This window comes from Lissotriton helveticus, chromosome 9, assembly GCF_964261635.1.
Source record: "Lissotriton helveticus chromosome 9, aLisHel1.1, whole genome shotgun sequence".
NCBI classification, from domain to species: Eukaryota; Metazoa; Chordata; class Amphibia; order Caudata; family Salamandridae; genus Lissotriton; species Lissotriton helveticus.
In genome coordinates, this window is record NC_136070.1 from 465559919 (window position 1) to 465574492 (window position 14574).

At 47.2% G+C, this 14574-nt stretch overlaps 1 protein-coding gene across 1 annotated transcript in view; it reads right to left on the reverse strand.

Moving 5' to 3' along the window:
* The window catches only part of AHNAK2 (AHNAK nucleoprotein 2), a 432971-nt gene that overhangs the window by 176256 nt on the left and 242141 nt on the right, over positions 1-14574 (reverse strand). Inside the window, exon 2 of the mRNA XM_078662300.1 lies at positions 4390-4448. Coding sequence (XP_078518426.1) covers positions 4390-4448 — 59 coding nt within the window. The remainder of the gene's footprint in view (positions 1-4389; positions 4449-14574) is intronic.

The following is a 14574-nucleotide window of genomic DNA, read 5'->3' on the forward strand; positions in this document are numbered from 1 at the left end:
GTGTTGGTGTATTTTCAGCGTGTTGGCCCTTGACACGCAGAGGGACCCTTCCAACAAGTGTTCTCGGCAACAAAGGCACAAGTGGTAACACTTTTCGTTTTTTCCGAGGGATTGGACCCCGAGGACCGCCATCAGACTCACGGGAAAAGAAGAACTGCTGGTAACGTCAGTCCACTACTATATGGAGAGACGTGGACACTGCGCCATCGTCTCCGGTTTGGCCCGGGGTAGGGAACTGTGGCTGGAAGTAGGGGCAAGTGGGACAGCTAAGCTGCGTTTTTCACCTGACCGTGTTGGTACATTGGCCTTTCACTCATTGTGTTTTTGACATTCACGGCCTCAAGCATCACCCTCCCCAGCATAACACTATGCCGCATTGTGGGACTTGCAGTTTCCGAACATATGCTGAAGGTGCTTCAGAACATGGAGGTCACTTGGGCGCACCCTATTTAGGAGGAGCTGGACTCTTTTCAAACATACAAGCAGTCAACCCAGCTATTTAAATTTTGGTATTTGAAAAAGGAATGAGATTTGCGAAACGCGTCATACCTGCATAATCATTAAAAGCTGTCTCATTGTGCTCCGCTGTGTCCCTCTCATCTTTCCGGCCAGGAGAAGGTGTGTTGGTGTATTTTCAGCGTGTTGGCCCTTGACACGCAGAGCGACCCTTCCAACAAGTGTTCTCGGCAACAAAGGCACAAGTGGTAACACTTTTCGTTTTTTCCGAGGGATTGGACCCCGAGGACCGCCATCAGACTCACGGGAAAAGAAGAACTGCTGGTAACGTCAGTCCACTACTATATGGAGAGACGTGGACACTGCGCCATCGTCTCCGGTTTGGCTCGGGGTAGGGAACTGTGGCTGGAAGTAGGGGCAAGTGGGACAGCTAAGCTGCGTTTTTCACCTGACCGTGTTGGTACATTGGCCTTTCACTCATTGTGTTTTTGACATTCACGGCCTCAAGCATCACCCTCCCCAGCATAACACTATGCCGCATTGTGGGACTTGCAGTTTCCGAACATATGCTGAAGGTGCTTCAGAACATGGAGGTCACTTGGGCGCACCCTATTTAGGAGGAGCTGGACTCTTTTCAAACATACAAGCAGTCAACCCAGCTATTTAAATTTTGGTATTTGAAAAAGGAATGAGATTTCCGAAACGCGTCATACCTGCATAATCAGTAAAAGCTGTCTCATTGTGCTCCGCTGTGTCCCTCTCATCTTTCCGGCCAGGAGAAGGTGTGTTGGTGTATTTTCAGCGTGTTGGCCCTTGACACGCAGAGGGACCCTTCCAACAAGTGTTCTCGGCAACAAAGGCACAAGTGGTAACACTTTTCGTTTTTTCCGAGGGATTGGACCCCGAGGACCGCCATCAGACTCACGGGAAAAGAAGAACTGCTGGTAACGTCAGTCCACTACTATATGGAGAGACGTGGACACTGCGCCATCGTCTCCGGTTTGGCCCGGGGTAGGGAACTGTGGCTGGAAGTAGGGGCAAGTGGGACAGCTAAGCTGCGTTTTTCACCTGACCGTGTTGGTACATTGGCCTTTCACTCATTGTGTTTTTGACATTCACGGCCTCAAGCATCACCCTCCCCAGCATAACACTATGCCGCATTGTGGGACTTGCAGTTTCCGAACATATGCTGAAGGTGCTTCAGAACATGGAGGTCACTTGGGCGCACCCTATTTAGGAGGAGCTGGACTCTTTTCAAACATACAAGCAGTCAACCCAGCTATTTAAATTTTGGTATTTGAAAAAGGAATGAGATTTGCGAAACGCGTCATACCTGCATAATCATTAAAAGCTGTCTCATTGTGCTCCGCTGTGTCCCTCTCATCTTTCCGGCCAGGAGAAGGTGTGTTGGTGTATTTTCAGCGTGTTGGCCCTTGACACGCAGAGGGACCCTTCCAACAAGTGTTCTCGGCAACAAAGGCACAAGTGGTAACACTTTTCGTTTTTTCCGAGGGATTGGACCCCGAGGACCGCCATCAGACTCACGGGAAAAGAAGAACTGCTGGTAACGTCAGTCCACTACTATATGGAGAGACGTGGACACTGCGCCATCGTCTCCGGTTTGGCTCGGGGTAGGGAACTGTGGCTGGAAGTAGGGGCAAGTGGGACAGCTAAGCTGCGTTTTTCACCTGACCGTGTTGGTACATTGGCCTTTCACTCATTGTGTTTTTGACATTCACGGCCTCAAGCATCACCCTCCCCAGCATAACACTATGCCGCATTGTGGGACTTGCAGTTTCCGAACATATGCTGAAGGTGCTTCAGAACATGGAGGTCACTTGGGCGCACCCTATTTAGGAGGAGCTGGACTCTTTTCAAACATACAAGCAGTCAACCCAGCTATTTAAATTTTGGTATTTGAAAAAGGAATGAGATTTGCGAAACGCGTCATACCTGCATAATCATTCAAAACTGTCTCATTGTGCTCCGCTGTGTCCCTCTCATCTTTCCGGCCAGGAGAAGGTGTGTTGTATATATATATATATATATATATATATATCTATACTAATATAATAAAGAGAGAGCCCAAACCTTTGAGGTGGGTAATCTCAGGAACCACAGCACCAATCACAACACCCAATACAGCATTGGAAAGGGCAGTTGCAGCAGAAGGACATAGGCTATGCAGACGCCCACCATATACATTTAAAAGGTAAAAGAACCGTGCCAGCAAAGTAGTCCCTTGTGGGAGTGTCTGCGTTGTGCTGTGGGCGTGTGCTGGGGGCGTGACAAACGCTGGGGGCGTGTGGTACGTTCCGCCCTTCATGCCATGTCTCATATCGTGTGCTAATCCCACCCTGCTCCCTTTAAATACCCCTGCACCCCATAATCCTAACCCACCCTAACTCCTTAAAATACCCCAACACCCTTAAACACTAACCCATCTTAACCCTATATATATACACCGTACCCCAAAACCCAAACCTATCCCTAAACCCTAAAAATACCCCTGTACCCCAAAACCCAAACCTAGCCCTGAACCATATAAATACCCCTGTACCTCAAAACCCAAACCTACCCCTGAACCCTAAAAATACCCCTGTACCCCAAGACCCAAACCTAGCCCTGAACCCTAAAAATACCTCTGTACCCCAAACCACCCCTGAACCCTAAAATACCCCTGTACCCCAAAATCCAAACCTAGCCCTCAACCCTTAAAATACCCCTGTACCCCAAAACCCAACCTACCCCTGAACCCTAAAAATACCCCTGTACCCCAAAACCCAAACCTAGCCCTGAACCCTAAAAATAACCCTGTACCCCAAAGCCCAAACCTAGCCCTGAACCCTTAAAATACCACTGCACCCCAAAACCCAAACCTACCCCTGAACCCTAAAAATACCCCTATACCCCAAAACCCAAACATAGCCCTGAACCCTAAATATACCCCTGTACCCCAAAACCCATACCTATCCCTAAACCCTAAAACTACCCCTGTACCCCATAACCCAAAACTATATCTGAACCCTTAAAATACCCAAACACCCCAAAACATATACCTCAGTACCCAAAAACATATACCCCTATACCCATACTTACCTTATCCAAACACAAAAAAACACATGCTTTTACCATTTATGCATTTACAACGAATTGCGTTGTAAATGTATGCGTGGTAAAAGCATATAAAATGTTAATGCCATGCGTTATAATGGCATTGCGGAGTCATGGTACTTTCGTAATGAAAGTATGCAGAGTGATGGTATGCGGAAAGAAAGTTGCGGAATAATGGGTGTTTACCCTCCCCGGTAAGTACATTGGTGGCACGACGGCCCACATCTCCAGCAACATACTCATATTTTTTCACCACCCATTTGAAAAATGCACAGGTCTCTCTCATTGATGGCCAGCACCGACATACACTTTTAGACACACCTCCCGCCACAAGTTCTAGAATTGCGAACTTTAGAGCTGGGGAGCTACGTTCAAATCTCGGCATCAGCTCAACATCCTGTGATTCCAGGCAAATCGCTTTGTCTCCCCGTGCCAACCACAAAGAATGTGTTCTTCTGTAATGTAAATTGTACTCATGCTATGTTGTCGAGTTTGTGCTATATAATATTGCAAGGAAAAATAAAGCAGGGAAACTCGAGTTCACACACTACTGAACGCGCACTCTTAAGTGCATCAGCAGTGCACTGTGAATCGGAGCGTTTCACAGGCCTGTCACAGATAAGAAATGCTATCAAAACGAAATCCTACAAAACAATATACTACTGGCCGGCAGCACCCGGACAACGTCGGGATGGGCTGCTAGTATATATATATATATAGTTAAGGAGCAAATTTATCTATATTTCTAGTTAAATGATGTAACTAGAAACCATGTAAGTGAGTGCAATCATCAATATTCCAAATTCCAAATTAACTTACAGTATCATCTTCTTCAAAATCTCCATCAGGATCCTGGGGTTTCAATGGCCTACTGGACCCTGTTTGAAAAGAAAACAAGCAAAGAGTCATACTTAAACCAGGCCTAATACACATTTCGGGTAATGTAGATTCAAAGGTGCAATGCAAGCCTTATATTTTATCTGCACTTTTATCTTGAAAGGATTAAAATATGACAAGAAATATGATTAGGTTAAATATATATACAAACAATCGGACGTTTCCTTGAATTTCGAGTGTTTACATTATCAGCTAACCACTTGTTTCACTGGGAAGTACTATTGCTGAAGATAATATCACTGCCATGGAAATAGTTTTTTGAAGATAAAATCATGTTCTGTAACATAAAAGGACGATCTCCTGAGTACTGACAACATAAATAAATAAATGAATTAATAATGAGAAATACAAATTATAAGTTACATAACCATTGCAAATGAAAATATGAAATGAATTCTTCAAAACCTAAGGTTAGGTAAAAGTACAATTGAAAAAATACAGGAGCTAACACCACCAAACAGCAGACTCTCATGCAGAATTAATTAAGTAATCATGAAGGTGAGACAATTCAGCCAGATTCATGAAGCCAAATTGCGATCGCAATAGCTGCGAATTGGCAATTGCGATCGCAATTTGAAAAAAAGCAATTCTTGATAGTGAAAACTCTAAAATTGCGAATTCGCTAAAGAAAAATTGCGATTTCGCAAAGTAATTCGCAGAATCCAGGAAGAAGGCCATTAACTAATCGGAAACTGCGAGAAACCATGGATTCTGCGAATTAATTTGCGAAATCGCTAAATAATCGCTATCGCTATTCAAGTAAAATTGCAAAATGCAAAAACCCCGAAATTCGCTATTAGCGACGCGCAATTTAAGGAGAACCCAAACCAGGTGGTAACCAGTAAGGAAAAAAAAAAAAAAAAACTTTAACAAACTACCAACAGGTGCAGGCCTGACCAAACACACTTAAGGATACGCAGCTGGAGCATGAGGACTCTCACAATGCCAGGACTCTACATGGTGGTCAGGCGGCGAAGGCTACAGCGAGCAGCAGGGAACAGACGCAGGATCCAGGAGCGAATATTCCACCAGCGGGTCACCCTTCTGGGCCAAACTGATGAGCAAATTTACTCTAAGTACCGCCGGAATGGGGCAATGATCATCAAGCTGATCCGGGACCTAGACCCCCTGATGCAGCACCCAACAAGGAGGACCAATGCCGTGCCCACCCATGTCAAGGTCTTGTGCAGCCTGCACCTACTGGCCTCCGGAAGCTTCCAGGGGATAGTCGCTGTTGCAGGGAGTATATCCCAGCCCACCATGTCCCGCTGCCTAAGGAGTTTCCTGGAGGCAATGCTGACCCGGCTACACCACTACATCTCATTCCCGACCACCCAACAGGACTTGAATGACACCAAGCTTCAGTTCTACAACATCGCGCAATTCCCACATGTAATAGGATGCATTGATTGTACCCACATCCACATCTGCCCATCAGCACAAACGGAATACATGTCTTGCAACCCCAAGTCCTACCACTCCCTCAATATCCAGATGGTGTGCAACGCCAAGACAATCATCACGGACATAGTGGCACAATATCCGGGGAGCACACATGACTCCTTCATATTCCGGCACAGCGGCATGCACACACGACTGGCCAGGGGAGACTTTGGCGAAGGACACCTACTAGGTAAGTACACATGCCCCCAAATAGTACACTGTGATCATGTATCTGCGCAGAACAGGCACTCACCCTGTGCTTCTTTCCTTCAGGTGACAGCGCCTACGGTCTCCGTGAGTACCTCCTCACCCCATACCTCAACCCTGCCACACCACAGCAACGGCGTTACAATGCTGTACACATACGCACAAGAAATTGCATTGAGAGGACATTTGGGCTTTTGAAGAGCCGTTTCCGCATACTTCACAAGACTGGTGGGGCCATCAAATACACGCCTGAGGTGTGCTGCTGCATCGTGGCCGTGTGTGCAATACTCCACAACATTGTTACCAAGCGCAGGATACCAGTGGAGATATCTGGCAGTGAGTCGGAAGGGGACAACCGCCCACCTCCACATGTGCGTCATGCAACCGGGGAAAATCCTGCAGAAGGACACAGGCGCCGCAACCACATCACTATTAACTGTTTCTAGTGCACCAATTCCCCTCACACAACACTGCACTCATGCATGACAAATGTAATAATGACATGAGTTGGAGTTAAGTGAGACCATACATTTTTATTGTTAATTCACAATAATGTGGCCTTTGCTTTCCTTGGTGTCACATGAGGACAGTATTGCTTCATACCTCCCCATGCAGGGGTAGAAGGCTTGCTTAGGTGTCCAGCATGGCCCTACAGAGAGTGTTCAAGGTGTCACTGGCGCCTACGTCCAGATGCACCAAGTCGTCTTTCAGGGTCCTGAGGGACGGTGTTGGCCCATGATCCTGCTGTGGGCCTGCTGCTACAGCGGCGTTCAGGCACCGGCGTCAAGGACATGCTGCTGTTGGTCGACGCGACCTCGCTGACTTCGTCACCTCCCCCCCCCCTGGTTCACCATGGGCAGTGGGCTGCATGCTGAGCACTGCTGCTGTTAGCTGTTCAAGTGACCTGGCCACAACCAGGCAACACTGTACCATTTGCCCCTGCATGGCAAGTGATCTGCGTGAAAGTTGCGATGTAGCATTGCCTACTATGTGGTTGGACCTGGTGTGGGCCGACAGGCGGGCCAGTAGTTGGCGGTGGCGGCGGTGGGTCATGTCCTGCTGGGCTACCAGCAGCTGACTATTTTCACGGACAGCTGCGGTTATCTGTCCGACATTGTGGGAAGTCTTCTGCACCTGAAGATGTATCGCTGCCAGGTGACACGCCTGTGTTTGGTGTACCGCCAGCATGCGGCGTTCAATGGCCAGGCCAGGATCAGGTAGATGGAGTGCCCTGCCTGTGCCTGTTGAGGCTTGACGCTGCTGGTGTCTCAGTCCGCTGGACTGGGATCTTGCTCCGGCTGTGCGCCTCGTCTGCCTCCTAGCCGCTGGTGGTGTGGCCTGTACAACTGCTGTGGGTGTCTGTTGGGGCGGTGGCTGGACACCTGTGGTGCAGGGGTGGCCCTGTCCACACGGGGTGGTGGTGGTGGAATCACTGCAGGTGGCTGGGATGGACCTGGTTGTTGGTCAGATTGGCCCTCACCCTCGGAGTCCTCCGGTAACTCTTCGATATGTAGGGCCTCGCTGTCAGTACTGGGTTGGTCGGCAGCACCTGTGATGTAAAAGGGTGCATGATTAATGATATGTATCTTGCACATGAGATGTTGCTACATGCATGCAGGCTTGCTTTCCCTGACTGGCTTTTGGAATTACTTTGATTTGACAGGTCTGGCTGTGTTGGGCTATCTGGGGAATTATGATTACACTACAACTACAACAATGCATTGGGGCATTTCATGTGTGTATGGCCTGCATTACTGGGGATGTCATATTGCTAGCTCAGGAGTCATGGGCATTGTTAGAGGACGGGGTCACAGTCGCATGGCACTTACCTTGTGATTGTTGGCTGGGTCGGGTCGAGTCCAGCTGAGTAACACCCACGCAGGCTTCTGGTGTGAGGGTGTCCTCGACAAGGTCCCCCAATGGAGTGCTGGGTGTGGCAATTGGATCCCCTCCACCGGTGGCAACTCGCTCCCCAAGCCTCTCCGCAATACGCTCCTTTGCATGACCTCACAGGTCGTACCAGCGCTTCTTCAAGTCGTCGATTGACCGCTGGGTCACCCCGACTGCATTTACTTTTGCGCGGATGCACAGCCAGATCCGGCGCTTGTCTGCCTCTGGCACCCTCCGGGAGTCCTTGCCGAAGAGGCGTCCATGGTCCTGACAGACCCCCTCTATGAGGTACTCAAGTTCTTGTTCAGAGAACTTTATTTTTCTCTTCCTTCCTTGGCCACTGCTCCCTGCTGCTTCCTGGGACATGTTGGTGGTATGTGTCCTGCTGGGGTGCTGCAAAATCACTGTTGTTGAGCTCTTCACAATGCTGCTTCCACTGTCTAGCTCGGTGATCTGTTTGTGGGAGGGAAAAGCCTACTTCCTGGTTGTGATGTCATCAATGGCCTCGAAATGCGACTTCCCGTTTTTGCGATCTCGCAGTTAGCGAGATCGCAAATTGCGATTTCGCTAATTGCGAAATCGCAATTTCAACATGGAAAACGTGCGATTCTGCGAAATTTAAGCGATTGTGGCACACTCGCAATCAGAAATTGCGGGCGATTGCGATTCACATTTTTCAATCACATTTCTTCATGAATGCCATTCTGCGATTTTCAAATTGCGATTCGCTATTTTTCGCTATTAGAAATTCGCAGAATGGCACTTTGATGAATCTATATGAATGTCTTTTCAAATAAGGTTCAAGAGATATTCATTATCTCTACATCTAATAAAAATTCTTTGAGCAGAGAGAAACGGGACATTTCTGGCAAAAAAACAATCCACAGTCACAAACCTAACGTGCCCAGTATAAGGGCATATATATGTATCTGTCATAATACATAACATTTTGCATCTATCATCTGCTACTATAAAACTCAAAAGAAGGTATGGTGTCACACATGAACTACTAATTGAGTGAATGTAATCAGGTATAAAATAAGCCTTGAAGCATGTGCACGATACTGAAACTAACCAGGATTATTAAAAAACACAACTGAAGTCAAATATTGCTCCATACATCTAAGAAAGAAAGAAAATCTAATGCATATACACAGGTATTAATAGAGTTCTTTGAAAACCAAGAGCCACTTTCCAAATTTTAGAGAAGGCTTACTATTCTAGCCCTGTTCATCCAATAATGTGTTTTCCAAGATCACTTATATTTTGAGGAACCTAGTTATAGGTATGTTCATAACTGCTGTGTTTCGGCTCGAAATTAAATGAAGAAAAACAGTATATTTATGCAGGACAATCTTTTCTTTGAAACAATATCAGGGTCGGTCTAGGACAGAAAATAGGGCCGGGAACAATAAGGAAAGTGGCCCCCATATGAAATCAAACAACTAAAAAAGTGGCTCATATTTCCAAATCAGGGCAGTATTAAACTTGTGCAAAAAGCCTGCCGGATACGCGCTTTGCATTGCAAGATATGGGAGTCTGCATGGATTTGAGCTTGCTGCCGGCAATGTTTGTGGATTATCAGCGAAATCAACAGTAAAGAAAACGTCACCCCAGACCAATAAAGAGGCCCACAAGCAGCCAGAAAATGGCCCACACAACTGCTACGTCAGACCAGCCACTGGGACATTGCCAAAGTCCCCGGCCTTGTGTTATTTTTTTCCGAAGACAAGCTCAAGACAATTTGACTAGAGTGCAGTTTTACAAATCAACACATGAGGGCAACATGGAACTATGAAAAGGTTTACGTTATACCATAATAAATGCATTGTACATTATACTGTAGAACTCTGCGCGAATGCCACAAGAAATGCACGTGTGAGATTTGCTCCTGGCATTACAAGAGTTGAGATTTTTCAAACCTATCTCTCGGAAGGATCATGGGCATATTGACTGCCCGTGGTCCTGCGTGCAGTTCTTAAATCTACAAAATTGCCACCAATAACTACTGTCCAGATTATGGGGAGAGGATGTGTTCTGACTGCTAGACTGACGACCGTGGAGCTGGGAAACAAAGGTTCGAGCCTCGGGGTCGACTCCACATCCTCTGATACTGGGCAAATCACTTAACCACCGAGGGGCATATTATCAACAACTAGCGATATTTATCGCTAAATAAGCTTAGAGACATTTTTTTATTGCCGCGCATCGCCGGATTTTATTGCAGAGATAACGTGCTATTACCAACGTTTATCTCCAATGCGATAAATTATCCGGCGATAGCGGCGAAATGCGTGAATATCGCTGGGAATCCAGCGATATTCAGGCATTAACGCCAATAGGGTCTTAACCTGAATATCCAAATCCCATTGGATATACAGGTGAAGAACTGGTCTGAGCAGGCGTTAGTTTTCAGCGATATTTGCGCTTAGCGCATATTTTTTAATCGCTACGCCTGCGTTGATAATAGGCGATAGCGATGTTAGCGACTGCTTTCAGTCGGTAACAGGTTGGGTAAGCCCACTTTGCATGTCATTAGCAATAAATATCGCTGACGTGCAAAGTGGGCCCCAAACCGCTCGCTATCACCTAAAAGCTGTCGCTAACCGATGTTAGCGACAGCTGGCTAATAGGGCGATGAAATTATCACCACCTTGCGGCCGAAAACGGCTGCAAAAGTGGAGATAATTTCATTTCGTCTGTCTTGGTAATATGCCCCCCGTGCCTACCAGAAAATATGAATGTGTCCTTGGGTAAGTTAACCGGTGCTCATGCAAAGCCCTGCAATACCTTCTGGTCGAGTTCCAGCTATATAAATTTGCACAAAAAAAAAAAAAATGACAGAAATCTTTTTATGCTGTATTCTCAAGCACGGTTGGGAAATAAGGGTTATTATAGTGTGGCAAGCTTTAACAGTCATTTTAGGTCTCGCCTATCTGTTGGAGACATATTATGGGCTATCAAGAACATACAGAAGCTTACAGCCCACCCATTGCTTAACATTGAATGACTTTCCTGTCACACTCATTTGCCTTTTTGTTTGTGTCTACACTTGTCAATCTTGTGTTTGTTCCTCCTAAGTGTAGCATATTAATGTTATGCGCACTAGGACCCTTGTGGTTCTGTGAGGGAAATATGTAATATGCGGGGAGGTGTTAGGGTGTGGTTATTGGGAAGTATGATGTAATGTGCAGTGTATGAGTGTATGTTGAAGGCTAAAGTATTGCTTGACAGCAGCTCCTGTGTGGCATAATTAAACTTGCATTAGACACAGTATAAGAAAGGCTGCTACAAAATGTGCAAAAAGGATTAAGATACAAACATGCTTGTGGGCTGGGGAAGACGCTACAACTGGTGACAAATAAGGATACGTGCCTGATAAGACAAGACTACTCTCCCTGAGAGTTTGCAACGATATGGCAAACTGCTCGTGCTTAATTTGAGCCGGAGCTTGCCGGTGCTTAGCACCGGCACCTAATTATTAGGGCCGGGCCAGCAGTCACGGCAGCATTGAGTGCACCTGCGTCAGTAATTGATATATTATAATGAGTTGTGCGTCAGAGAGAGCGTTTGCTGTGTTGCTGTCACTTTGTTTTTTAAGCTCTGGAGAGTAGACTAATACCGTACTGGTTGGTTGCTGACTGATGTGTAAAAATGAAACTGTAAATAGTACACTGACTCACTGCCCAGACTCCGATTTTCCTCCTCACTCCCTCGTCTTCAAGACTGCCTTCCGGGCGGCCGCGGATCAGTGGTGGGCGGGACACTGTAGTCTACGGGGGTTGGGGCTGTGCGCGGCAGAGGCAGCGACGCATGCGCAGATTTGAATGCGCGCGCATTGACCATTCGCTGTTTTAATTTTGCCTTGGCACGCACGCCCGCCCCAGCATACCCGTAAGGCCGCCCGCACCTCACCCCGGTCGGTGGTGGTGTTGATTATTACGCCCGCGCCGCCTTTCAAAGTAGCGGGAGTAGTCGGACCTCACCTGCTACTTGGACGACTCAGTAAGTACAGTTCTGCTCACCAGGTGAGGGCGAGGGAGCAGGGCCTGGCACTCAGGCAGCAGGCGCGGCGCCGCTGTGATGGTGATGACTGCTGGTCATGTTGATTGGTCTACCGTCTGGAGTGGACTCTGCTGGTCATGATGGCCGGCGCCGCCCGGCGCCAAATCAACATGATTAGGATTTAAATAAAGCTGCGCAGCAGGGCGGGGGGGGGGGCTGGCAGGCCGCAGGCCGCAGGATTACTGTTTTAAAAAAAAATCATAATGTTGATTCATTGGTGACTGACTGGTTTGATCAAGATGGCCTGGTGCAGGACTGGCCTGGTGTAGGCGGCGTAGGCCCGCGGCCAAATAAATAAATAAAGCTGCGCAGGTGAGGCCTACGCTACGTCGACTGGTTTACTTACTGATTATTACGTTGATCATACCTGGTCACTCTGATCATGAGGAGGAGGTTTGGGTGTTTGATCATAAAGATCATGTTGTCTGTAGTGCACTGCAGGCTATTGTTGCGGGCCGGCCCGGGCTGCCTGGATAGATGGATCAGTACTTGCCCAGGCAGCCTGGGATGGATTCAGTTTCGGTTCAGGGCAGAGGTCAGGGCAGGCTGAGCTCATAAAATATGTGTGGGTTGGCAAGCAGCGTGCGCAATGTTTTTCACACTGTAATGCGCGCGCATTTACTGCTTTGCCACCACACCCCACCCCACCATACCGGCAATGGATCTGGCTCTGAGGCCAGCTCACCACCACCATCCGAGTCATCGTGGCCCGGTGGCCAACCAGCCAGCCGCCGATCAAAGTAGCGACGATCGGGGATGATTGGATGTGATGGATTGATTTTGTCACTTGTGCACACTCACAGTATGTTCACAAGATCAATGCGGATTGCGGCGTGATGATGTAAATAAAATTTGAAAGTGCACTGTGCAGTCCAAGTAATACTGCATAACACCGGAGGGTCAGGTAGCCACGGCGCGAGGAGGAGGGGGGTGCTTTAGGAATAGCACAGCACGGGCGGGGCATCTCTGCAGTAGGGGGGTATGTGCGTGGGGCATGATTCGCCAAGACGAGCTTGAATGGGGCCCTTCCTAAGCTGCGAAGAGGCATCTCTCTCATCAGGACGGGGGGCCGTACCCAATCACTGGTGCCTTTTGTTCAGTATTGCACGTTTTTCCTACTGCTCAGAGTGACTGGTTAGTATATGAAACCTTAAAACGATTTTAAGCGGCTTCACACCAAGGCAGAAGTTCTAACTTGTTGAGGCATCAAAAGTATGAACTTTTCCACCAGTGCACGAGATCCTCATAATTTTGGAGAACTAAACATTATTTCAGTGGCTTTTCGGTTATTTTGCAAGTGAAACGGTTCACACGAGTTCAAGGAAATGCTGGCCAGTCAAGGAACCCTTCTCTTTACCAGCGACTTCTCACATGATACCTGCAGCAGACGCAGCCCAGTTAAAAGGCGCGCTTTCTCCCTTTGAGAGTGTACCACATGTTCCTCAAAAACACCACGTGTAAAAGTGCACATGACGTGGACACGCCTCATAGTACAGTATAAATGCATCAAGCACATTAAAGGAAGTCTCCGAGTCCTACAACAGTCAAGACTGCAGCGTGATTCCAAAATTCCTGGGCCGAAAATATGGCGATTGTGCAAAGAGGCTGGACCTAAGTTTCAACCAACTGAACTCAGAATTGAAATGTCTGCCTCGCCCTATCCCAGTCTGCTCTGTCTTGCCCAAGAAGAAGGTATTTGCCCCATCCACAGACCTCTGTTAAAGGAAACTGAACAACCTTCCTGGCTCCTCTCAACACCAACCTCCTCAACTCTTCCTATCTTGGGGTGTTATGCCGCCACACAAAGCCAAACTTGCAATGGCTGTCCCTTTGTAGGAAAAAGCCAAATGATGAAACTGAAAATGTCCCTATAGAAAATGAATGTGTTCATTAGACTGTTTTAATTCTTTAACTATTCAACCTCAGTTCCTTAATTGCATGCCTATATAAGCCCTCACCATATCCTCGTCCAAGCTGAAGACCATCAACAATTTCGGAAGGCATGCTCATTTGTTATCAAGGCTATTAGGGAGCAGAACATTGGTTTGGGTGTTACCAGCAATGCATGTCAGCAGCTAAACTGGTTTTCAGTGCGCTACAGACAACTCCCTTCTATCAGGATGAAAGGATCAGAGCTGAGCTACAGCCTGAATAGAGAAAGTATAAGAGAGCACTGTGATGGTCCAAATTTTCCATGTTTTTTTGTAATGTTGCACATTTCAAGAACTGAGGCTGAGTATATATGTAACCTGGAGGGTGTCCACGTCATTTACTGTGCATAGGAGGGGCAATTTCGTTCAAGAGATTCTGTGGCATCTGGAGTGGATGTTTAATGGATGCCAAGATCACACAGACTTTTGAATGATTGATACCCTTAAAAACTGTATCTTTTCGGAAATACGTCAGGTTTATAAAGTGCTCTCTTCTTCCTATTCCAAGACTGTGAAATGCATTTTGTTTGCCTTTTATTTTCTCTTTAATCACTCTTCAACTAGTTGAAAA